At 41.3% G+C, this 24782-nt stretch overlaps 1 protein-coding gene across 2 annotated transcripts in view; it reads left to right on the top strand.

The window, feature by feature from the left end:
- Positions 1-24782, top strand: part of LOC132974677 (netrin receptor UNC5C-like) — a 241343-nt gene that overhangs the window by 178539 nt on the left and 38022 nt on the right. The window contains exons 5-8 of one of the 2 annotated variants that reach the window (XM_061038899.1): positions 960-1140; positions 5642-5809; positions 6141-6305; positions 14639-14695. In XM_061038899.1, coding sequence (XP_060894882.1) covers positions 960-1140; positions 5642-5809; positions 6141-6305; positions 14639-14695 — 571 coding nt within the window. The remainder of the gene's footprint in view (positions 1-959; positions 1141-5641; positions 5810-6140; positions 6306-14638; positions 14696-24782) is intronic. The other variant, XM_061038900.1, reaches the window with a different exon arrangement.

Below are 24782 nucleotides of genomic sequence, written 5' to 3'. Positions count from 1 at the left end.
AGGGGAGGAGGAAATTAAACAACATGAATTAAACAACGCGCCTCGGACATTTATGTGCCCGCCATAAAGCCCGGGCAGGTTGAATTTATGAGGGTTTGGACTAGTAAATACAGCACTCAGGAAATGTGATTAGGCTCATGAATGGGATACTCTCCCGCTGTCCCATTCTTCACCAAAAATACCTCGCAGAAGCACATGTTGGGACATTTTCCTGCTTTACTACACTGCCACCCTGGGGCGCCAAATTGTGAAGCGTCCGGTGTGGATGATTTCTGTGACTTGAGATGTAAAAAAAAGTTTGATTATTGCTTCTCTTTTATTCTAATATCATACTACTCCAATTCAAGTTGAAATCATTAATCATATTTCGTCTTTGAATAATTGGGACAATAGGCTTGTGTGTACGGGATAAACCAGGAAGTAACAGGACAGTCTTGGTAGATTGACAGAGCACGCTTACATGGATTTCAACTTTGACCTTTCCTAAAAAGTGGAACGTATAAAAAACAAGCTTACAACAGCATCCTATAACAGTCCTTTTCTTTCTGGTCTTCATTTCTTCATCTTCCAAAGTTGGAAATAACGAGATTATACCAAAACATCCAAAACTTGATTCAATCAGTTTTCTTGCTTTATAAACTCACAGATGCACTGTTTTCGATGAGCATCACTTTTAAAACTACATTTTGTATTTTTCCTCCCCGGCCCGAACGGTTGCTCTCAGGGCGCAGCGACTGTGAAAACAAGATTGTGGTGTGATCTATTGATTTCAGCTCAGCTTACAAGATGGAATAAATGTGAAAAAGCAAAGAGTAGAAAAAAATCATTCTTAACATTTCTCTCAGCATGACGGCAGCTATAGAGCAAATCTTCCCACTACACAAACTTTACTATTATTATTATCATTTTTAAGACAAACCTTTATATTGATTGGGATTTCTCTTCTCTGTGTCTCCCAGGTGGAGTGGCTGAAGAACGAGGAGATAATCGACCCGGCAGAGGACAGAAACTTCTACATCACCATCGACCACAACCTGATCATCAAACAGGCGCGTCTGTCCGACACCGCCAACTACACGTGTGTGGCTAAGAACATCGTGGCCAAACGACGCAGCACCACAGCCACTGTTATCGTCTATGGTAAGTTAGCACGCTAAAATCAGAGAGTGAATAACACGGGACATCACTAAAAACGTGCTCTTTAATTATTAACATATTGAATATACATTTTGGTGTGGGCAATTTACATTTTTCTGTCAGTTTTTCCTTTTAACACCATAAAAATAGAGCATTTTTTCATCTAATAAACCAGTGCAACAAATAAACCAATATGAAACGTATCCGCCATCGTGACCATTTCTCACTACACACCGCCTGACACCATTGAAAATCGCCCAACTTCATTGAGTATAACAAGCCGTGTCACTGCGCCATTCTTGCTAGGATACATAGCGATGCCGACCAGGTTGGGGGCGGCCATTTTGAACAGCTTCTCTCCCTCATTAGGTCATACTCATGCATATAAGGAAAACAGTGGTAAACATTTAAAGGCTTTATATGCGATTTTTTGATCCAGCAGATGTCGCCCTTGAGCACCAGCATGAAACCAAAACAACTTGCGCTGCATTGTTGTGTTAGCATGCTAATGCTAGTGATCTTTATTATGCTCGTATCTTCATACTGCATGTAAATTTACCTGAAATGAGCGTGATCTAGAAACACAGTTAAGCAGTGAGTACAGTATGTTATTCTTCTTTTCTCTAGTCCCTCAATTAAACAACATTTATACACGAGGGGAGGAGTAAACAAAGTGAAGATAGGACTCTGAAAACTCTGAAAACATCACAGACAGTGGGACTCGGGTGTTACACCCATTGTAGACAGTCATGACTCACAGAGTTATTTTCAGAGGATATACTTGATTTATATTATATTTAAGTGTGAAAAATCACATATAAAGCCTTTAAGTAAATAAACCTTGTGGAGAGCTGGTTCAATGGTAAAGAATCCTCAATTAAAGACAAGTAACCGGTGGAGGTGAGCTGCGACACTGTAGGCAAATTGGTTGGTCCTTACTTCACACCTATCAACGTCTCCATAGGCTAGCCGCTAGGAGCTAAACTACCATACGGTAGCTAGTATGATTGCAAACTCCAATTGGTGAAAACAGATGTCACTAGAAAGAAGCTTTGTGTGAAATAGGCAGGAAGACAGTTTAAAACCTTCTACCCCCCCCCCCCCCCCCCCCCCCCACAAAAAAGAAAAAAACAGACAGCGTCTTCTGTGCTAGTGCAACTTTTATTCCAGATTTTATGGCACTTTGTAAAAGCTAGCTAAAGCTAACCAAACTATGTCCATGATCGCCCATAGGCCAGCCCCCCCCATCTGCCACATGAAATGAGCTCCTCTCACCAAGCTGGCACTTTCTCTTTTCAATCAGCCAGACAGTCCCACCTCACCTTTGACCTCAACCAATTAAAACTCACCAACCAATCACACCTTCAGTTTTTAAATTAGAACGTGTGTGCTTTCCAAATGTCTCGACGTTCAGCCAATTTTCCCTCCTCCGCCCGAATGAATTGTGCGGCATATGGCGCGATAACAGCTGTGGAAAAACATGACGAACTTAGAATAGCTTCCTTCTAAATGGTTTTGTTTTTTTCCAGACAATGCTCTTCTATTGCTTTTTTTTTTTTCTAAAACTGAGAAGAAAGAGAAGGAGAGAAAGCTTGTTTCACTTCTTTTTTTTTTTTTTTTTTGCTTTTTCCATTTTACCAAATGTCAGGCTGACATGAGAGGACGGGAAACATTTTGAGGAAAAACAATGTAAAGCACTACACTCTCTCATGCACACACACACACACACATTGTTTCTCTCAAATGTAACACTGAGTCTATTCACTAGGAGGAGTGTTTCAATCAAAAATAACAGTGCGTGCGTGCGTGTGTGATACAGACGGCAAGAGATGGAGTGGTTTGACACTGATGTATCCTTACAGAAATAGATTGTTCAATCTGTGGTTCAATCTTCTGGGCTCCACAAGGGCCCAGCTGACACTGTTGACAAGGTGAAATGGTTGCGGGGGGAAAAAAACAGAAGGAGGGGGAAAAAAAATGGAGCAGATATAGATAGAAGAGACAGGTGAGGAGAAGAGAGTGGGAGGAGAAAAGGTGTGTGAAGAGGAGATGACAAAGGTGAGTGTACCTGATTTTAGCAGACGTCTGGAGAAGGAGTGGGCACCGTCCACTGAGACGTGAATGTCCAGATCCAGCGGAGGAGTTTCAACCCACTGCCTCTCTCCAGATGTCGGCTCACCCTCTCTCTGGGTGTCCTTGTGACTCATTCTAACTTTATACCTGATTTTTCTCTTTCTGACTGTCTTTCAAAACGCCCTTATCTTCGTCTGCACTCCTCTGCCACGTTTGTCTTGTGAGAAACAACAATAATGCAAAGTAATGAAGCAAAAAGAAAGGGGGGAAATCTGACTGGATGCAGGGAAAATCTTGCAACAGTGATGACAATGCGACTGACAAAAATAGGCTGAAAGTGGAAAAATCTACACAAAAGGGACAAAGGAAGAGAAACAGCCTATAGTGACTGAAAACAAGGAGGGTTTGGCTATAGTGAGGATTCTTTGTGATGGTATTGTTTCTCCCTGTGTGCTCTCTCCAACACGAGTTCAGGGTTAAGTAATTTTGCAGGCAGCATCTCAGTATGTGAACACAGTGGGGAAAAAGTTGTGCTCCAGTAAAAGCAGGGTTATCGAAGAGTTGCAAAATGTTTGTGTGGTTTTTTTCTCCAACCACTCCCTGCACCCTCTCTCTCTCTCTCCCGACACTTCCCACTCTGTGGTGCGTGCTCATGTGGAGGGTCGGCCACATCGAGTGCCGTCCAAAAACTTCTGAGTGTGGAGTAAGAGTGGATTGTTAAACCCTCCAACTGCAAGTCTGCCCCGATGCTAAGTGAAGCTGGCCTTACACCAAACGACATCTCAAGCAGTTTTAAAAATCACAAACACATTTCCAAAGTCAAAATCAGGAGAGTTTTGCTCGACTTGGTGCTCACTCCCATCATTTTGGATCATTGATGTTTGCACCGAACGTTTTTAATATTGTCGCAGGTCTTCAGTCGTGTCTTGTGCGTATTGTCTTATTTAGTGATCGTTGTTAACAACCAATAGGAGCGGTGTCGCCAGCTCCAAACAGGAAGCTGCAGACTACTGGAAAATGGAGTTTGGAGGCCACTCCCTAACCACTCTCCCTCCACACTTCCAGTCTGCGCACTCGTGTGGAGGGTCCGTCACATTGAGTGTCGTCAAAAAGCCCTGGAGTGTGGAGTGAGAGTGGATTGTTAAACCCTTCCGAGTGCAAAGTCTGCACAAATGCACAGATTTATTGAACAGATGTAACACCTCACATTTTGGTGTTATGACCCACACAAAGTTCAACGCCTCCTAGAAAGATTTTGAAAAATATTTGTATCGTACAGACGTAAAAAAAAGAAAAAAAAAAGTTATTTTCAAAATCTAATTTAGGATTTTGTAGTCCTGAAAACAGTGCGAGTGTGTTTATTTGACTCTGAAGTGTTTTAAGAAGCTCTGTCCAATGTGTGAAAGCCCGTCCAATATTTCCTCTAAAAAATAACAAAAAATAAAGCATCTTATAAACGTCAGGTTGAAATGATAAGATGTTATATAGAAGGAATTGTGGAGTGATTTTAATGAGTCAGATTTTATTTGGACAATTTATTATTGGAGTGGCATAAAACCATGGTTACAGAAAGTTTCTGTTTTCTTGGGGATGAGGGGATTGTGTGTGTGTGTGTGTGTGTGGGGGGGGGTATTTGCAGGAGAATCCAGCTGTTCCCACTCAACTTCCAAATTACAGCCTCCTGGCATCTGCAAAACACACCCGACTCCATCAAGACAAGTAGTTCAATTAAATCAAACAAGACATTAAAATAACAGATATCCTCTTTAACGGTGACGTCTCAGTGATAGGAGAAGATTTGAATCCACTGCTGGTCCCTTTATTGCTTCAAATCTGCCCCTTTTTTTTCTAGAGAAGCATTTTACTACATAAAGCTTTTCTATTACTTTGTCCACCACAGCTTGTTCAATTAAACCTGGAATGTTTTATTTGTTTTTCAATGGCCGTTTTTTTCTCTGCAGGGGATCTTTGTGATTAACTAATCATTTTAAAGCTTTGCAATGGACCAATCTGTAAGATATCTACTGAATTTAATCATAAAATGACCTTAATACATCATCAGACATTAAGGAGACATGCTTTATGTTGAAGTGCCAGTATGTCCTCTTTCTAACTTTAGATTCTGGTTCAGAATAGTCTGGTTTCTATTGGACCAGAGAAGGTAGGCGGTTTTAAGGCACCCCCACACGGCCAGTTTGGACGCCTCTCGGTTTACCAACAGGTGTTGCAGCGATAGAAGCGAGCAAGAGAACTCTCCAGCTCTCTCCAAAGTTTTGAATTTGGACTGCAGTACCCATTATCAACACTGGGTGTCAGAGTTACGTATTGCTCCTTTAAAACAGAAAAAGTTTGGTTGGAATGGTTTAATCACTACATGTACGACTTGTTGTTTTGATGGAGTCTCTCTCTCTCTCTCTCTCTCTTCCCTCAGTGAACGGCGGTTGGTCAACATGGACGGAGTGGTCGGTGTGTAACAGCCGTTGTGGGCGGGGCTTCCAAAAAAGAACCCGTAGCTGCACCAATCCCGCCCCCCTCAATGGAGGACTGCCGTGTGATGGAGTGGCCATACAGAAGCTGCCTTGTACCTCACTTTGCACCGGTAAATTCAATATAATATGTATTGAAGTTTCAGTTCATATAGATTTATATAAGTTTTGATTAATTAAATTAATATAAGTTTGTGTTAATCTGCTTTGAGGTGATCTACTGTATCTACTTCACTCTGTCCATAGTGTGCCATTTTTTATGCACCCCTAAGTTTCATACTGGCCTGTCTGGCCTCAGCTTCTGCAAGATTCTTTTTATAAACTGTCCTGTCCTATATGCACAACACCTGACCGAGTACTTCAGGACATTTTCCCTGCTCTCATTTATTTTCTTTCTCACCCCTGGTATTCTTGTATCTCCTTCCCTTGCTCCCTGATCTTCAGTGGACGGCGTGTGGACAGACTGGAGTAAGTGGTCGGCCTGTGGGACGGAGTGCACCCAGTGGAGGAGGAGGGAGTGCAACAACCCGGCGCCTAAAAATGGAGGCAAAGACTGCGACGGGCTGGTGCTCCAGTCTCAGAACTGCACGGACGGACTCTGTATGCAAAGTAGGTGGACTAAGTTTCTCTTTAATATGCACTTTATTGCATCAATAACTTACTGACTCCAGATGATAACTGACCCCCCAGACCTTGCAGGGCATTTGGCTGGTAATGCAGGACAGAGACAAGTGAATATTAGTGTAATGTGACAACTGAATGGGTTCGTGTACATCCTGAGAAATCTGTGACCAGATCCAGTAAAAGTAAGCAAAATATTTAAAAGTAAAACAGGGATCAAGTGCAAATCTTCTAGAAGTACCTTCAAATGTCCTTAAAGGTATCAGCCCTGAGGATGTCGGGAAATCAGTGTGAACTTGAAAAAAAAACGAGTCTCAACATCACTCCAATTAGACGGTAAAGCAAGTGTTAATCAGTGTCTTCACACATGCGTTAGCGCACGAGTTGAACGTTTCTGGCATGCTGTTAATCTCACCTTTCAACATTTCAAATGTCATTGTCTCCATCGTGCATCTACTCTGATTATGCATCGTCTCTGTTGTAGAAACCAATTAGCAGTTTTCTATTCCCATCTATTTAACCCTTTTGTGCATGATTCAGCACATGAGCTCTTTAGGAACTAAAATAACTACAAATATGGCGACTAAGTTAAAGGTTTTATATGTGATTTCTCACACTTAAATATAATAGAAATCAAGTCTATCCTCTGAAAATAACTCTGTGAGTCATGACTGTCTACAATGGGTGTAACAACCGAGTCCCACTGTCTGTGATGTTTTCAGAGTCCTATCTTCAGTTTGTTTACATCGTCAGGACGGCCGGCTGACTCCTCCCCTCGTGTATAAAAGTTGTTTAATTGAGGGACTAGAGAAAAGAAGAATAACATACTGTACTCACTGCTTAACTGTGTTTCTAGATCACGCTCATTTCAGGTAAATTTACATGCAGTGTGAAGATACGAGCATAATAAAGATCGCTAGCATTAGCATGCTAACACAATAATGCACCGCGAGTTGTTTTGGTTTCATGCTGGTGCTCAAGGGCAACATCTGCTGGATCAAAAAATTGCATATAAAGCCTTTAAGAACAGAGCAAAAGCTAACTTTTTTTTTCAAATGCATGAACGCATTTGTTAGTGACTGGCTTTTAAACACCTCTCCACTGTACTGACCACTACGCCTGAGATTTGTTTAATTTCTCCCCATTTTCTTCACTCTCCTTCCCTTCATCAGTCTTATCATCTCATCCTCTTCCAACCTCTCCCCTCTCTTTACCTTAAGTTCGTTTCCTTGCTCCCTTCTCTTATTGCCTTTTGGTTTAATGCCTTTCTCCAGTAGACACCCACTCCTGTTCCTTCCATTTTTACAGCAATTTGCTCGAACATACTCATGTTCTTTATTCTTCTGAGCTCGTAATAGTTACATTACGGGAGGGCTTCTTAATGTCATCATCATTACGCTTGCCTTTTTCCACCTTTCTTGCCCATTACTGCAGTCAAAAAACAACTCCCCCCCCTCTTAAAGGGGAAAGTAATGATAGATAATGATGTGGAACAATCATCCAAAAATCCCTTCACAATTTAGTGATTTCTGACACCAGAAGAAGAAGAAAAAAAAGTGCGGTCAATTACAAAAAAACCTGCTGGAAAATGCTGGCTGAGTCATAACGGCACAAATATAGAAGCGGCACTTTTTTCCAAGGTGGAGGCAATTATATTTGTTGACTTGTAGGAATGGTGCTGGTTGCTCCCTGTGCTCGGAGTAATTGGCAGACCAGCGTCTGACGAGAAACGAGAGGGAGACAGAGAGAGGCCTGTCAGAGTGACGAGAGGAGAGCAAAGGTAAAAAAAAAAAAAAAAGAGAGAGAGAGAGAGAGGAAATGAATTCACTTGTGTTTTTATAATCATGCCATTCATTCCCATCGGGCGTTCCTTTCATACAACATGGCAGATAAAGACAGTGTGTGTCAGAGGCTCAGTCTGTAGGGACTTGAGAGGGGTGGCCGGTTCAAGTCTTGGTGCGGACCAAAACTGGAAATTGGTCTGGTAGCCCGGTTTGCCATTTGCAAATTTTGAGCCACAGTTTCAGTTCAAGTTTGTCAACCCTCAGGGGCCCCTTACTGGTCTGGGGCCCCAAGCAGTTGCCCGCCATGCCTGTTGACTAACAGCGCCTCTGGTGCCAGTTCACTTCCTGAACACTGCCGAGGTGCCAGGAGTGCTCGCTGTGGGAAGCCCCCTCACTCTGACACCTCTCCATTAGCACATGTGTATTTCAGCCTATATGTGTGTGTGTGTGTGTGTAGCATGTTCAACAACAGAGTGTCATTTAATTTCCTCTTGTGGGAAAGTACATTTCTGGTACAATAATAAAACTGTATGCCATGGAAACACAAATCCCGTTCTGTCAGGAGGGACTCTGCTGCAAACAATCAGGGGAACGAAAAACATGTCTCCTTCTTAAAATGCTGAATAAACATTAAAGTTATTCACAGCCTCCCATTGGCTGAGACATTCCCAGAGTCGTATTAAGTCAGACTTTCTTGAGTTGCCGTCAACATATTTGTTTATTGACCTTTATCTTACCCGGAGTGCGTCTCATGAAATGAAAATCCGTTTTTTCAACAGAGTCCCGGCAAGAAATGACAAAATATATTCAAACAAAACTGTGACGAGTTCTGACTCTGCAATGCCAACATAGTTTAAATAACATGCATTGGTGGGCTTTAATATTGTTTATTTTATTGCTTCATAATTCTAGATAATCGCATCATTTCATTCATTTCATTATGTTACCTCATAATATTATTTTATTGTTTTTATTGTTGTCATTATTCATAGAAGTGTTGATTCATTTTTTTTTTATTAATCAGGCACCAACAAGTGATGCCCAGCCCATAATTTACAAGACACTGAACAACGAAACAGACCAGAGCGCTAACATCAATGACAGAAAATTTACTGTTAAGTTCAGTGAGTTAGTCACACTTTAAATATCTTTTTTTAATCTAAAATGTTGGCTCCATCCTCCAGTGAAACCAATATGACCTGCACTGTCATTACCTCAAATGCACTCACCACCATCATAATAAGTGACCACCTGACTGTATTGAAAATGGGAGACCTTAAAAAAGACACTCAACTAATATGACTGCGCAACCTTTCATCTTGATCTTACAGTACATCACGCTACATGTCAAGAAATGACAAGCAAAATATGAACACTATATTGCTCCTCAGACATCATCCTGCACTGTTCAAAGACATTATGAATCAAGCTGAAAGACTTAAGTGAGTGAGCTTGAGCGGGGTACCAAACATCAAATTCGAGCCTGATTCCCCCTCTTCTGTCCAAAGTCAGCAAATGGTTCCAAAGACGATCTGGCCAGATTCTCCTTTGAGTGATTTTTACCCTCCCCGATCTGCTTGGAAGACAATCTGGGCCGCCATGTTTTGAAATCGTAAATATTAAACATCTATATTCATACGATCAGAAATCCTCTTGTGTGGGGAGAAATGTGTGGGTCACAGCTTTGCACAGTTGGTACATATATGATGACATAGCACAGGAAGAAACATATAAACAACAGGAAGACAATGACGGACACAACAGCAGCAGAGAGTCAGGAGCTTGATTTAAAAATAAAGATTTTTGTGTTCATGACTCATTACGTCATGTGTGATTCCTGCCTTACATTGTGTTTTCACTCTAAAAAAATTATCCAGTAAGACAATCCTAGTGAGACATTCCTGGTCAAATAAATGAAATCAGAGCAACCTCTTGTTCAGGAGTTTTCTATATTTCATCAGTGAACACAAAGCAGCTTCTGTGTGCAGCCCGAGGGGGGGGGGGGAGATGTTTCATCACATGCAATGGAGTAATATTAAATAATCCCTCACAAGGCTTTTTGGCCTGCAGGCACGTTATAGACAGGATTTACAGTATATGCAGAGGCCTGCCCACCTCCTGACGCAGTGTATTATGTGTCTGCGGTCCATCAGGAGGATTCCCTGAGGCCGCTCGCTGAGACTCGGGCCACACAATCTGGGCTAAAGCCGAGAGAGGTATAGATTTAGGCTCATTTCCCCCTGATTGATTTTCTGTCGTTAAAATAACTCCACAGACGTGGTTTTATGTGCGCACTAATGTTTCAGCTGTTTCCTGTAGCATTTACTGGAATCCATGAAACGTGTGTGTTACTGTGTGTGTGTGTGTGTGGTTGTAAGAAGGGGTTTTTGCATGCACAAGACTTTATAGGTAGAGTATATTTAAAAAGCTCTGAGTGATTCCTTTATGATTATACTACTTGTTTTATAAGATGGATCTTTAAATGCTGGTCTATTTAGGCTTCACACTGAACATTAAAGCTTCTTCTGCTTCAGTAAAGCAGAGAAAGAAAGATGTCCCCGTTTAGTCTAGGAGACACATTTTTGTCACACCTACATATATATATTAATCAGTCAATCAGACTTTATCTGTATTACACTTTTCATACAAGAAAATTGTTGTCATGAATGTGTAATGAGGAAAACTATAAAATTAGAGATTTCTCTGGCTTTGATAACTTTTGGAAATATTTGAGGTAATGTAAAAAATTACATATAACAGGTTTAGTAATTTTTTTAAATTAATTTAATTATTTAAATGTAGCCTAAATATTGTCATAAAATTCTACATACTTTACTTTTAAGTTTCTGAAAAAAAAAATCAATTTAAAAACAAAATATTCAGACCTCATATAATGAAAAGAGAAATTAAAATGTACAACAGAAGTTAATTGCTGTTTTTTTTAATGCAATAACTTTCATTGTTCCAGAGCTGTGAATCAGCTGATGACACTGTAACAGTAGAGTTAATGTTTTTAGATAGAGCTCTGTAAGTGACTTTATGCTCCAAAAGCACTTCACACAACTTTCTCTCCCTCTCTCTCTCTCTCTCACTCTCTTGCTCTCTCTCTCTCTCTCTCTCACTCCCCTCTCTCTCTCTCTCTCTCTCTCTCTCTCACCCCCCCCCTCTCTCTCTCTCTCTCTCTCTTGCTCTCTCTCTCTCTCTCCCTCTCTCTGTCCCTCTCTCTGTCCCTCTCTCTCTGTCCCTCTCGCTCTCTCTCTCTCTCTCTCACTCCCCCCTCTCTCTCTCTCTCTCTCTCTCACTCCCCCCCTCTCTCTCTCTCTCTCTTGCTCTCTCTCTCTCCCTCTCTCTGTCCCTCTCTCTGTCCCTCTCTCTCTCTCCCTCTCTCTGTCCCTCTCTCTCTCTCCCTCTCTCTGTCCCTCTCTCTCTCTCCCTCTCTCTGTCCCTCTCTCTGTCCCTCTCGCAGTCCCTCTCTCTCTCTCTCTCTCTCTCTCTCTCCCTCTCTCTGTCCCTCTCTCTGTCCCTCTCTCTCTCTCTCTCTCTCTCTCCCTCTCTCTGTCCCTCTCTCTCCCTCTCTCTGTCCCTCTCTCTCTCTCTCTCTCTCTCCCCTTCTCTCCCTCTCTCTCTCTCTCCCTCGCTCCACCAACACCAGCCGCCTCTCTCTTCATCTCCTCCGCCGTCTCTCTCTGCCCTTTTTTCTAAAGTTGTCCTGTTAAATCCTGAGAGGTAGAAATCCATTTGACCTCAGTCCTGGCCCCGCTAGGAGTGCCTCCTCGCTTTTATGTTTACGTGTTTATCTGAGAGTTATATCAGTGTGAGTCTGTAAATGTGAATGTGTGTGTGTGTGTGTGTGTGTGTGTGTGTGTGTTTCTGTGTGCGTGAGTTCTTGTGACAGAAGTTGCAGGTTTTTCTAAGAGTTGTTTTTGTTGTTTCATATCTTTGGGCCTCTTGACATTTTTCTGACACATCGATCAGAATTCTTGGAACAGATTGAGTCAGATTTTCACTGTGTCATCCTTGAGTGCCTGACATTTCACTATCTACCTACTTTGTGTGTGTGTGTGTGTGTGTGTGTGTGTGTGTGTGTGTGTGTGTGTGTGTGTGTGTGTGCTACATAACAGTACCTCCATAGCAAATCAAATCTGCTGTGTGGTCTCTAAAACTCCGGTAATCACTGGAGAAACTGGCTGTTATGTAACTTCAGTGTTTGGATGTATTACAAAACAATCTGCATATACAGAACTGAACAAAATCTCCCCACTCAGTTTCCCACTCCTGTTTCTGATTATCATGAGCTCTTATCACTTCACTGTATCCTATTATTTCCCACATTGTTTACTTCAAAACTTCAAATAAAATTCCATCCTAATTTAAAGGGAAAGTTCAGTATTTTTGAAGTCATATGAGTTCATGTTAAATGGACTTCAGCTTGTAAGCACTTTTCTAGTCTTCTGACTTCTCAAAGCGCTTTTACACCTCAGGTCACACCTACACATTCACACACTGATGGAAGGTACCATGTAAAGTGACCATCAGAAGTGCAGTTTAAGTGTCTTGCCCAAGGATACATCGGACATGTTGCTGCAGGAGTTGGGGATCAAACCCTTGACTTTCTGTTTGAGAGACAACGACTCTACCCTCTGTTCCACAGCCGCCCCTAGTTACTTGTCAATACTAAGGATAAAAAGGCACAGGGAATGCCGGTCAGCGTGGCCCCTTTACGGACCGGTCAGAGGGCCTGCACAGAAGCTATAGGCTGCACTGCTATGCTAATGAGGTCTTTTCCGCAATGTAATTTACCTCATTTAAAAAAAATAAACCATGCTCATCTGAGCCGTCTTTTCTTAGAAAAATGCCTGTGTTCGATTATTTTTTTTTGTGTATTTTCCCCTTCATCATGTTTTCATAAATCTGAAAAATTTTGCTGTAATTGGGAACTTGTTCAGCCCGTCATGGCGTGCCGCTTCCTCTGTCAGCTGAATCAGCATTATACAACAACATCACAATTCAATTCCATTTCATTTATGTAGCACATCAAAAAATATACTGATGTTTACCGAAACGCTGCACAGTAAATATGACTCAGCGGATCTAAATGTTGTTTAAACGCACAGTATGTAAATTCCACCACCAGGGGGCTCTCAAACAAAACGATAACAAACGATGAAGTCGAGGCCGGCGGGGAATCATGGGAGTGGTTCTCTCTGCTATGCTCCACCCCAATCCCCGATGAGAATGTGTTTACTGACGATGTCTCCAATTATACACAACATGGTATCGTTGCCATGGAAAACAGCGGATTTTACCTCAAAGAACAGCCACAGCTTTCAGTGGCAGTTTCCTTATGCAGCGTTCTTTGACGTAACATCCAGTGTTTCCATGGCAACGTTAAACATGTCGTGTATAATTGGATACATCGTCAGTGAACACATTCTCAACGGGGATAGGGGTGGAGCGTAGCAGAGAGAACCACTCCCATGATTCCCCGCCAGCCTCGACTTCATCGTTTAGCGTTGCCATGGAAACACTGGACGTTACGTCAAAGAACGCCGCATAAGGAAGCGGGAACTGCCACTGAAAGCTACCTTGGGCAACGTTCTTTGACGTTACACCCGCTGTTTTCCATGGCAGCGATAAACACGTCGTGTATAATTGGATACATCGTCAGTAAACAGATTCTCAACGGGGATGCGGGTGGAGGAGCAGAGAGAACCACTCCCATGATTCCCAGTCTTTCATGGCGGATCTGTCATGGCCGACGTCACAGCAGACACGTCCGGTTATAACTATAAAATGAAGGACTCTCTGGCTTTGATAAGTGTTGGAAATAGTACTCAACAAAAAATATGTATAGATTTATTCCATTTTTAATTTACTTAGATTTAGTGTACCTTTAAGTGCAGACATTATCAAAGTGATTTATTAGAAGAAAACACATCTACAGGCTCATTCATGCTTCATTGTAATAACCTTGTAGCCGAGCTCACTCCTGCCTCTGGAGTGCTTCTTTATGTATGTTTATTTTTTGCACATCACCCCAGTTAACCTTGTCAGTTTTTTTTTTTTTGCCTTTTGCTGCTAAATCAGTGTCTTGTACGTCCAGCTGGTTTGGCAAGAAGCTTTTAAGCGCGCCATGTTGCTGTGTTGCCTTTATCAATTATACACCAGCACTTCAATTATACATCAGTACATCAGCATTTCATTTGTGTCAGAGACCTTCTGTCTGCCACCGCTAAGTGGACCACTCAGCATGACACAGCATCCAAGTGTCTGCAGGAAAATGCTTCTTCTTTTTTTTTTACCTTATAATGGGGTTAAAATGAGAGCAAGTACACCTAGACGTGGGATAGCATTAAAGCAAGAATGTAAGACAGAAAGAAGCACGCGTTTTGCATGTGAAGGCTTTTCTTTTGAGTCTGTGTCCTGTCATGTTTGCCCCATTTTATTTGACTTGTTTGTTTGATTTTCATTGTTGTGTTCCTCTCCCTCCCTCCATCCATTTCCACCATCCCCCCTCTTCTTTTTCCCCGTCCCAAGGTTCATTTTTTCAGAAGTCCACTGAGCCCAAAGAAAAGAGTGATTTGGGAATCCCATGTAAGTTGCTGTTTTTATGTTTTCTCATCATCCATTTTTTTATCTTCCCTTTTCTGTCTTAACTCTCATCTCATCTCAGGTCTTCTCTCTTTGATTGAGCATTGACATTTGGCTCCTACTTTGTGTTTTATTGTTTCATGTCGCTCTGACTTACTTGAATGAAGTTTTCCTTTGCTCCTGTCTTATGATCTGTTCCCTTCATGTTCCATCTTTTTTGTTGTGCCAATCAAACAAAAAAACTTCAAATAGATCCTTAACTACTTCTAAAACTTCTATCTGCTTTTAGAGGAAGGAAGTCCTGACAGATAAATCATTTACACTTCAGCCTGCTTGATGGAAAGACGAGATTACAAGGCGTAATGATCTTACTGAATGATTGAAGTGAAGTTCCTGTAAATCTATCTTTACCGATTGTTGCGTAATCCATACAGTGACAGCTAACAGAAGGAACCCGGGTTGTCACGATACCAAAGTTTTGAATTTGGAGACAATGTCTAAATTTCACAAAAATGTTGGCAATGTATTTGTGCAATTTACAAAGTGCTCTCTCTCTCTCTCTTTCTCTTTTTCGCTCTATAGTTTAAAACTTTGGTGCTTTTCGACACTATCATTAAGATGAAAGAGATAGTTTTGTTTAGACACAGATGGTAATAAAACGTAATGTAATCAATGTATCAGAAATGTTGACAACCTCAGAAGATTCCAAAATCTGTCTTTCAAACTCTGCTTAGCTCTCCTTATGTAAAATTTAACTTTGACTACATATATACATTGTCCCTCTAATCAAGAATTCAGTAGCCATCACATCGTTAAAAGTAGATATCGATTTATATTGGTCGATATTAGCATATCCAGTGATATAATTTTATCAGATATGCGCTATTACTAAAGTTTTGAGTTTTTTTGTATTTCACTAGCAGTTCTCTTTCACCAGCAGAGGGCACTATACAGATTTCAACAAGCCTTATCACTCTCCAGAGTGTCAAGTGGTGACGCACTTACAAACCTGCACAGTTACTTTCCAGTTGAGTGACCATCTTGTCTTCATTATATTTATACTTTCCACAAGTGTTTGATAACTGCATTTGAGGGATCAACGCATTTAATGTGTATATCCATATCTATCTATCTGTACAGATTGAACATAGATCTAAGAAAGATATCGGCTGAGATTGTTTTCTCTCCAAAATCGATATCATCGGGGTTAAGTGTCTTGCCCAAGGACACATCATACACGTGGCTGCAGGAGCTGGAGATCCGACCCTTGACCTTCCGGTTGAGTGACTACCAATTATAGACAAAAAAAACACGCTCAACAAAAACGACTGGGTGCTGAATCCCAAAAAATATTTGAATAAGAAGAATGATAAGGACAGCACTCCAAATTTTATATTTTAATTGTCACAACCCTACCAACTGAGCCTCAGCCGTCCCCAATTTTATTATATTCTTACTCTTATATAACCAGCTCAAACTCTTAAAACTTTAAAGAAACTGAAATATCATTAACTTGCCTTTACAGGTGGTGCCATAAAAGCATAATTAACCTTTCTGTTATGAAATCCTATATTTTTTGTAAGACCTTCATATCGTTATTGTACTTTGTCATGGTCTGCTAAACCTCATTTAAAACGTCCATCGTGTAAAATGTAGTGCAGGAGGCCCACAGCGGTGTCCCGACAGTGAATGCAGCACAGTGAGCGGTGACAGATCCCTTTAATTAGCCTGATTCGTTCCGTCTTCCTGCCTGATAGCAGCTGATCGATCCAGCACCGGTTTTTACTGGATTCACAATTTGTGAGTTTGTTGCAGCTGCGGTCATTTTGGAGAATCGCCAAGCCAGCCCCTGGACCATTGCCAAAGTGGGCAATTTGCCTTGAGTTTGCAACACTTGCTTTGTGTTTACAAGCGTATTGGCTCGCTCAGAACTCAGCAGAGCAAGGTCCAACTAATGACGAGCGACCACAATGGGTGAAAATGTAATACTGATTCCACCTGTTCAAAGTGAATGATAGATACGTCTTATTAGCCCTTAAATATAATACATCCTTTGTACAGGAGGAACATTATTAAAAGGAAGGTACAAGATCACCTAGCAAGGGCGCTACTTCTTTGGGAGCTATGAAAGCTGCTTAATGAGTGCTAAAAAAGGGCGAGATATGATAATAAGCTGTGGGAAAAAATGTTAAGCTATCCCCCTTTCTTCTTCTCTTTCCGTCTTCTCTCATATTCTCTCTCTTTCCATCCACCTCTGCCACTGATACAGTCAGTTCCTCAGAGTGACATAATGAGCCAGAATCTCTTTAAGCTGCGAGGATGACAGAAATTGAGAGGTGCAGGGAGCAAAAAGGACCTTTGCCATTTATTATCACCACACTTTTTTTTTTTTTTACTTCTCTGTCGTTCTCGGAGCTCCTCTTTTTCATCTTCAAAGCCATCCATGAGCGTATGTGATGTGCTCTAACGACTCTCATTTAGGGTGTGCCGTCGCAGTTTCAGCATCCTGGCGTGCTGCGACTCGATCCAGACACAGAACAAGAGACGTGAGATGGAGACAGTCATTGCTCATTTCACACGTTGTCAATCTGGATATTTTTAAGAACAGTCTATTGCACTCGGTATTAAGCTCCCATAGATACAGCGCTCTGAGTGGGCGGAGCCATCTCGAGTCCCCTCATTTGGTGGCAGCACTAACAGCTGGAGAGGGAGGCATTCACATGAGAACAAAAAAACATGTATGAAACATGTTTGAGCTTCTGAGCAAATCATAAAAAAACTGAAAAAAAGCGGCATCCAATCAGTGTGAACACAAAGCGGAAAACAACAAATCCAGAGGGAGTTTGACTTCACTCTGTTCAGAAAGTTGTTTTTTTTAAAGATTTATTTTTGGGCTTTTTGTGCCTTTAATGGAGAGATAGGACAGTGGATAGAGTCGGAAATCAGGGAGAAAGAGTGGGGTATGACATGCGGGAAAGGTGCCAGAGGTGGGATTCGAACCTGGGCCGCCCGCATGGAGGACCATAGCCTCAATCCGTGGTAACAGATTGAAAAAAGCCTTAAAAGCAACTCAAATTACAAAATAGTACCGTTACTTTGTTTAGCATCCCTCGTTTGTTAGCTTCCCTGTTTCTGTTTAGAGAGCGCTGCATGACTGTTTGTGTTGTTTGCAGACCAGCTGAGCTTGAGGCGATGAGAGAGGTGCGAGGTAACTGAGCTGTGGCGTTGTGTGGAGGAGAGAGACAGCTCCTGCCAGAGTTTCTGTCTGATTCACATGTGTGGCCATGCAAACACAACAAACAGGTCAAAATGTTCCACTCAGGTGGCTACAACAGGTCGAATTGAGCAACTTGTTTTCAGTTCATTCATTAAAAGTAAGAGTTTTTAGAGGTTTGTTATAAGGCATGGGATCTAATGACTTGATATAAAAAGCTTTTATTGTTAAAGAGATGCACCATCTGGGCGTTTGTGATTCTTAAGTGTCTCAGTCGCTGGTATTTATAGATTTTATTCCATCCCCACTCGAGAAAATCAGGATAGACACACTTACAAATGACTGCTCACTTTCACTTTCCGACTCACTCTCATCCATCCATCCATCACATCCCTGCCAGTTACTTAGAGCCGCTGTGTCTGCCAGGAGAGCAGTAACGGAGGGTGTTTGCATGTCCGTGCCAAGCGAGATCAAAAAGGCAGTTGAATGAGCTTCAAGTAGTGATTGTCCACAGCTCCGCTTTGGATTCAGATCACAGAGGAGATAGAGACGAGCTAAGCTGAGCTATCCTTGTTTTCCCCCCTTCTTTGAATCCTCTCCGTGGCAGATTGGACGGACTCTGAGAGTGACACAAAGCTCGGGCCAATCGATCGACAGCGATCCAATGCTGACGGAGGCTGAGCCCCTGCTTCTGTTCTGCTAGCTCATGTGTGTGTGTGTTTAAATCTGCAATATCTTTTTAGATCCCACAATGATTATTGGGCTATTGGCATACACACAGTTACAGACTCTTAAGTGACCAAATTCCCAGAGTTCCTCTTTCATTTTTACAGATAAGTAAAGTTCTGCCAATTACAATGCCCATTATTATTGGACACAGTGAGGCACAGCATCAGAACCAGCTAACTCACTCATTTAGACTGTATAGTCTCCAAATACACTGGATTTGGCGTGTGCACAGGGCACACTGGCAGAATAAATTTGGTGCAGCAACAGAAAAAAAAAGGTTTGGCTTTGAGGTTCGAACACAAACACAAACACAATGTTCAATCTTACCCTTAGGGGTGGAGGGTAATAATGTTCTGCAAAACTCTGACGAATTGCAGTCAGCTCTTGCCATGAAGTCAAGGAAAGATGGTACCACAACAAAAAATAAGAACACAGTTTCTACCTGCTAGAACTTTTCCATAAATTGTCCATTTATGGTTGCAAAACTAAGTGGATTTTAATGGGGGGAAATATTCTGTAACCATGCAGAAGACACAAAATAGTCCATGATTTTAAAGGGGGGTGGGGGGTATAACATGGTATTTAAAATCATGAGGAGCACTGGTGTGGCTCAGCTGACATTTTGAGTCTTCCCCCACTCTATCCGACCAGAGTTTCTTGCCTTTACTGTCCAATCAGTTAAGGCAGAACATGGCACAAAAATGTCTTAAAGAATAAATAAAATTAATCTTAGTGGTCTTAACTTTGAGTGAATTTACATGAGACCCTAAAATAAGATCAGGTGAAATCTGCTGCCAGCAGGTTAACTTCTGCATCCAACAGATTTCTGCTTTTCCTATTTATTAAGTTTGTTTATCCAGCAGCAAAAAGCTCAAATAAATCCATTTGAATTCAAGGTTGTCTCTATTTTAGACTATTAAATATGGCATAATCCAAGAAGGTGATTACTTATGGAAGGTGCTCTATGCGAGGAAAATGTAGAAGACATGGAAGTTGCCTTAGTGATGACATCCATTGGTTTCTTAAGAGGCGTTATGAAGCCCAAAGATGGAGGTCACCATATTGGAAATTATAATTCCAATTTACTTTTAGACCAAACGTGTTTTTTGAACCAGGCTGTAAACATGTTTATTTCTGCCGTCAAAATAGGCACTTTAATTAGGCTGGTCATGAGACTTCCAGGGCTCTTGCAGCCAGCCTCAAGTGGACACTCGTGGAACTACAGTTTTGTGCATTTACGTTTTGGCTTCAGCTTGCCAAGCGAAATTGGAGCAATTAGCAAGCTGTGCTTTTTCATATTCCACACCTACTCTCCAGATCCCAAACCCACTACAATGATTTGCACCGTCCCGTGAATTCACTCTCTGTTCCTTGCTTTTGTCAAGCTTTTACTGCTTCTACAGTAAACACACGTCTTATGTTGGCAGCAAACATTTCTGTGTTTTTACCAGCGTCTGTACTAATATTTAGGATAGATTGCAGCTTGTTGGAAAAATTGAAAAGTTGAGTAAAAAGCACACAGATAGCTTGTGATAAAGTATCTTTGTTACATGGCTGGAGAGATATAATCATTTATAAATCAATAAAAAGCATTTTCAAATCAATCTTTTGTGACAAAGTATTGATTTCTTAGATAAACTGTAGGTGTAATAATAGCGATAAAGGAAAGTGTCTAGCTTTGCATCGGGGTTTCCTGCTCCACCTGTCAGGGTTTACAATCTGCTATTGCATCCCACTCACCGTACATTATTATCCCTTAATGAATCTCACCTGAGCCGCGGCAGGATTATGATCGACAGTTCCCTATGGGAGAGAGAGGATGTTCATCAAAGTGCCATCTGTTACCAACACACACACACACACACACACACACACACACACACACACACACACACACACACACACACACACACACACACAAAGCTGTCTTCATATTGTCTCGACTGACCTCTGATAGATCGATACAGTCACTCACAGCATCCTCTCTCATGAAGCGTCTGCACACAGGTTACTTTCTCTTCTTGCATGTCTTTGTTATTACGTGTGTTATAGTGATGTGACCTTTAAACACAGAACACTCTCCCTCCTATAGAGAGCTGTCAGAACATACTTGAAGGAACACCACACATGTATTCAGTTACTTCCTGGCGTGAGCACCGAAAGGCAGATGTTTTTTAATCTAAATCCAATTTAGCCGGTCCTCGCGGGTGAGCGACTCGGACATGAAACTGCCTGTCAGGTACAGAGGGGTGAATACATCGGGTGGGAGGATATAGTTGACTTGTGGATAAAAGTGAATATGGATGTGAGCTCATGTCTGCCCATGAGTGTTAAAGCTTGCATGAGTGCTCCTAGAAATGAACATAGGTGTGTATCTATCTACCTTCCTCCCGTTCTATCACGGCACATTTTGTCATTCCGGCTTCACAGAGCGCACAGCCTCGGGCCACGCTTAGATACACTCAGAGGTCCAAACACATTATTCATTCATCTGGGCTCGGTCAGAAGTGCTCACCCACGTTCAGTCCCGTTCTCAGCCCCCGTCTTGTCAGGGAAAACACAGCCCTGTTATGCAAGGCTGTCAGAGGATGAAAGAACATCAAGAAACTGAAAGAAAAAGAGCGTTTTTTGTTTTTTTTAAGCCAAAGCAGAACTTTTGTTTTCATAAAAAGAAGCTGAATGAAATGAAAAGAATGAGACAAGCATACACCGGGGACTTCAATGTTGAGGAGAAACTACTGTAGTCTGTGGCATTGTCCTTCAATTTGAACATGACATCGAGCTCTTAGGCGAGATAATGAACTTATTTTTAAGAATGATCTCAGACATGTCAGTTCATCAAAGTACTTTTTTTCTGCAGCGCTTAACTCTAAGAAGAATCCGGATCAGCTTTATTGGCTGTATGCTTACACACACAAGGAATTTGTCTTCGGTCAACTGCGCTCTCAATGTACAAAAAGTGAAACATTAAATATAAACATAATATAAGCAAAAAGACTAATACAAGGCTAAATAAGAAGGTTAAAAGTCTGTCCATATGAATACAAGTTAAAGAAAATGAAGGTCTGTCATGGATTGTGCAACATTGTGACTCTTCATTAAAGTCTTTATATGTGATTTTTCACACTTAAATATAATAGAAATCAAGTATATCCTCTGAAAATAACTCTGTGAGTCATGACTGTCTACAATGGGTGTAACACCCGAGTCCCACTGTCTGTGATGTTTTCAGAGTTTTCAGAGTCCTATCTTCACTTTGTTTACATCGCCTGGACAGCCGGCTGACTCCTCCCCTCGTGTATAAAAGTTGTTTAATTGAGGGACTAGAGAAAAGAAGAATAACATACTGTACTCACTGCTTAACTGTGTTTCTAGATCATGCTCATTTCAGGTAAATTTACATGCAGTGTGAAGATATGAGCAGAATAAAGATCGCTAGCATTAGCATGCTAACACAACAATGCAGCGCGAGTTGTTTTGGTTTCATGCTGGTGCTCAAGGGGCGACATCTGCTGGATCAAAAAATTGCATATAAAGCCTTTAAGTGTTAGGATACCAGAATTTTAACTTTCATACAATTCAAGTAAAAATCTAATTATATTGATACCTGTTACCACGGCAACAAAAATATAGTACCCATGGCAGCATAAATCCCGCACACTCGGCCTGCACGATATGAGAAATATATGCAATGTGGGATAACATCGTTCAAAAGTGTGATAACGATGTGAAATGCGATAAATGAACACAAATTTAGAAGTGCATATAACACACAGTTTTAGTCTGTATCTCCTGTACAGATGCACGTGTGACACAATACTTCTCTCCCGAATCCATAATATATCGAACAACCAATTAATATGAGGGCAGCAAGCGAGCATCTGACTGCTTCAAAATGGTGTGGAAGCATCATTACACCCAGGCCACCATTCAATAGGTTAAATAAAAGAATTCAAAGTAAGAGAGTGTTGCATGTTTCTATTAAACACATTCACCTGTTCATCTGGATAACTGGATAAATTCAGCCTTTAGATTAGATTAGAAAACTTTATTGATCCCCAGCGGGGATGTGTTCATTCATTGCAAATGCTCGTATTGAATAACAATGAAATTGAAGATCTGTAGGTTTTGAAAGCTTTCGGCTCTTTTTGGATACAATCAAACATTAAAACCAAACGGGCAACCTCTGGTCTTGAAAAATGAAGCCGAGGCGGAAGTCCGAAATCCTGCATCAGAGATTGTATCGTTTCAAAACGACGTGGTTTCAAAAATAATCAAAGTATTGAAAGTCTGTCATCCTTATTCTTTGCACAAAGTAGAACACTAATTGTACAGTGATAGTAAAAGTGATAACAGATGATGGTGAATCCTGACAAAAGACAGGAAAAGACCAAGACACTCGTCTTTGGAAGAAGGATTAAAATGCCAGTCTTAATGTTTTAGGAAGGTGAAAAGGAAATTCAGGACAGAAAAAAAAAGATAATTGTAAAAAAAAGGTGTGGATTAAAATAAGAAAGCAAACATTTGGTATCCTGCAGTTTTATGTAGGTTACTCAGGCAGGTAGAGGCTCTAATGGGACATGATGTTTCATTCATCTGTAAATCAAACAGATGGAGACAGAGCAGGTTTGAGTTATGGAGGGAGAGGGAGATCTGAGAGAGATGGGATATATAAACTGATAGACGGTGAAGTGAGGACTTTAAAACCCACCGGTACACACATACACTTCTATATCTAGAACAGTAGCCTAGTTAACGTATCCCAAAGTGTCCCAAAACGTACTAAAGAAGAATAACTTTAGAATAAAAAGCAAGTTTAGAAGTGTTTTTTTTTTTTTTTTTTTTTTTTTATGCACGACCCTTTTCTGAAGTTTAAGACCTTCAAATCAAAGAAGAAACAAGATAAAGATTCCCCTAAATAGATGAGGGCGATGGTGATGATCATAATTAAGATCAGAGAGTTGGTATTAAAGAGGATTATCCCATTCTGTTCCCCCCCCCCCCCCCCCCCCCCGGCAAGAGCAAGGACCTTGATAACAGGGCAACTCTGTGCTGCAGTGAAGTCGGGACATTTGGGATTTAACGGCAATCGTGTTATACATCATCAAAACGGAGACGTTGGAGACAAAATCCAGAAGGGGGTTCAACCTTGGAGGATTGAAGGTGGTCTCTGAAGTTTGAGGTGAATCCCATGAGCAGAGATTTGAGTTGATATAGCAGACCCCCTGTGGTGTCACGATGTTTATTTATTAAAGAGCAGATAGGTGCAGAAAGAAGGGCTGCTGAGCGTGCTTCAGCAAGCTCTAACATCAGCTTATAAAAAACATTTGACTTTCTGTTCACCCCTTTGATTAGGACACGTAAAATGAAGTTCACAATGTCTGTGACAGCAGTGTGTAACTTTCTTTACAACACTTCCTAAAGAGTGACACAACTCGTAGCACGTCGGAGCTTTTCTGTCGTTGCACACACATTGAGGCACAAAAAAATGTGTGCGCACAAGATCTTTTTTTTTTTTTTTTTGACTTTTTACTTTACTTTTTTAGTTTCTCAGGTTTCCAACAAAGTCAAATAAATTAAAGCTGTCTGATCACCATGTGCAGCAGAGCTACATGCTTCTCTAAAATGTGTAGTTTCAGTTGGTTTTTTCTTCTGATACCTTTATTACAACTTCTGAGAAAGAGAACTGGGAGGGTAAAAGAAGACTTCATTGCATCATCTGTAATTCAGTTTATCAGTGAAGTGCATGAACAACACTGCAGACTGAAGTCTCCGTTAACAGATTGGTGCCGTCTCATATTAAACAGCTCCAATGTGCATTCAGTGGGCAAATGTCCGCACATCTCATCACCTTTTAAAAATAGATCTCATCATCTGTGTAAAGGGAAGCCTTTTAGGGTTGTTAATACTATCATCCGGACAAACTTTAGTCGCTCACTGCTTGGCCAGGCTATCGTTAGCTCGGAGACAGCGCACTCATGCTACTCAGAGAACCGGGGTTACAATAGTAACCTAAAGTTATCTTGTTGGCTCGTGCTCTGTCACTCCACACTGTGCGCTCCTCTCGCTCTCTGCCTGGCAGCACACTCTCTCTCCTCTCTCTTGCTTGTATTTTTACAAACAGATAAGATGCACGGTGGGGAGATA

Source organism: Labrus mixtus, chromosome 5 (genome assembly GCF_963584025.1).
Source record: "Labrus mixtus chromosome 5, fLabMix1.1, whole genome shotgun sequence".
NCBI lineage: Eukaryota > Metazoa > Chordata > Actinopteri > Labriformes > Labridae > Labrus > Labrus mixtus.
This window is presented reverse-complemented; position numbering and strand designations above follow the sequence as displayed.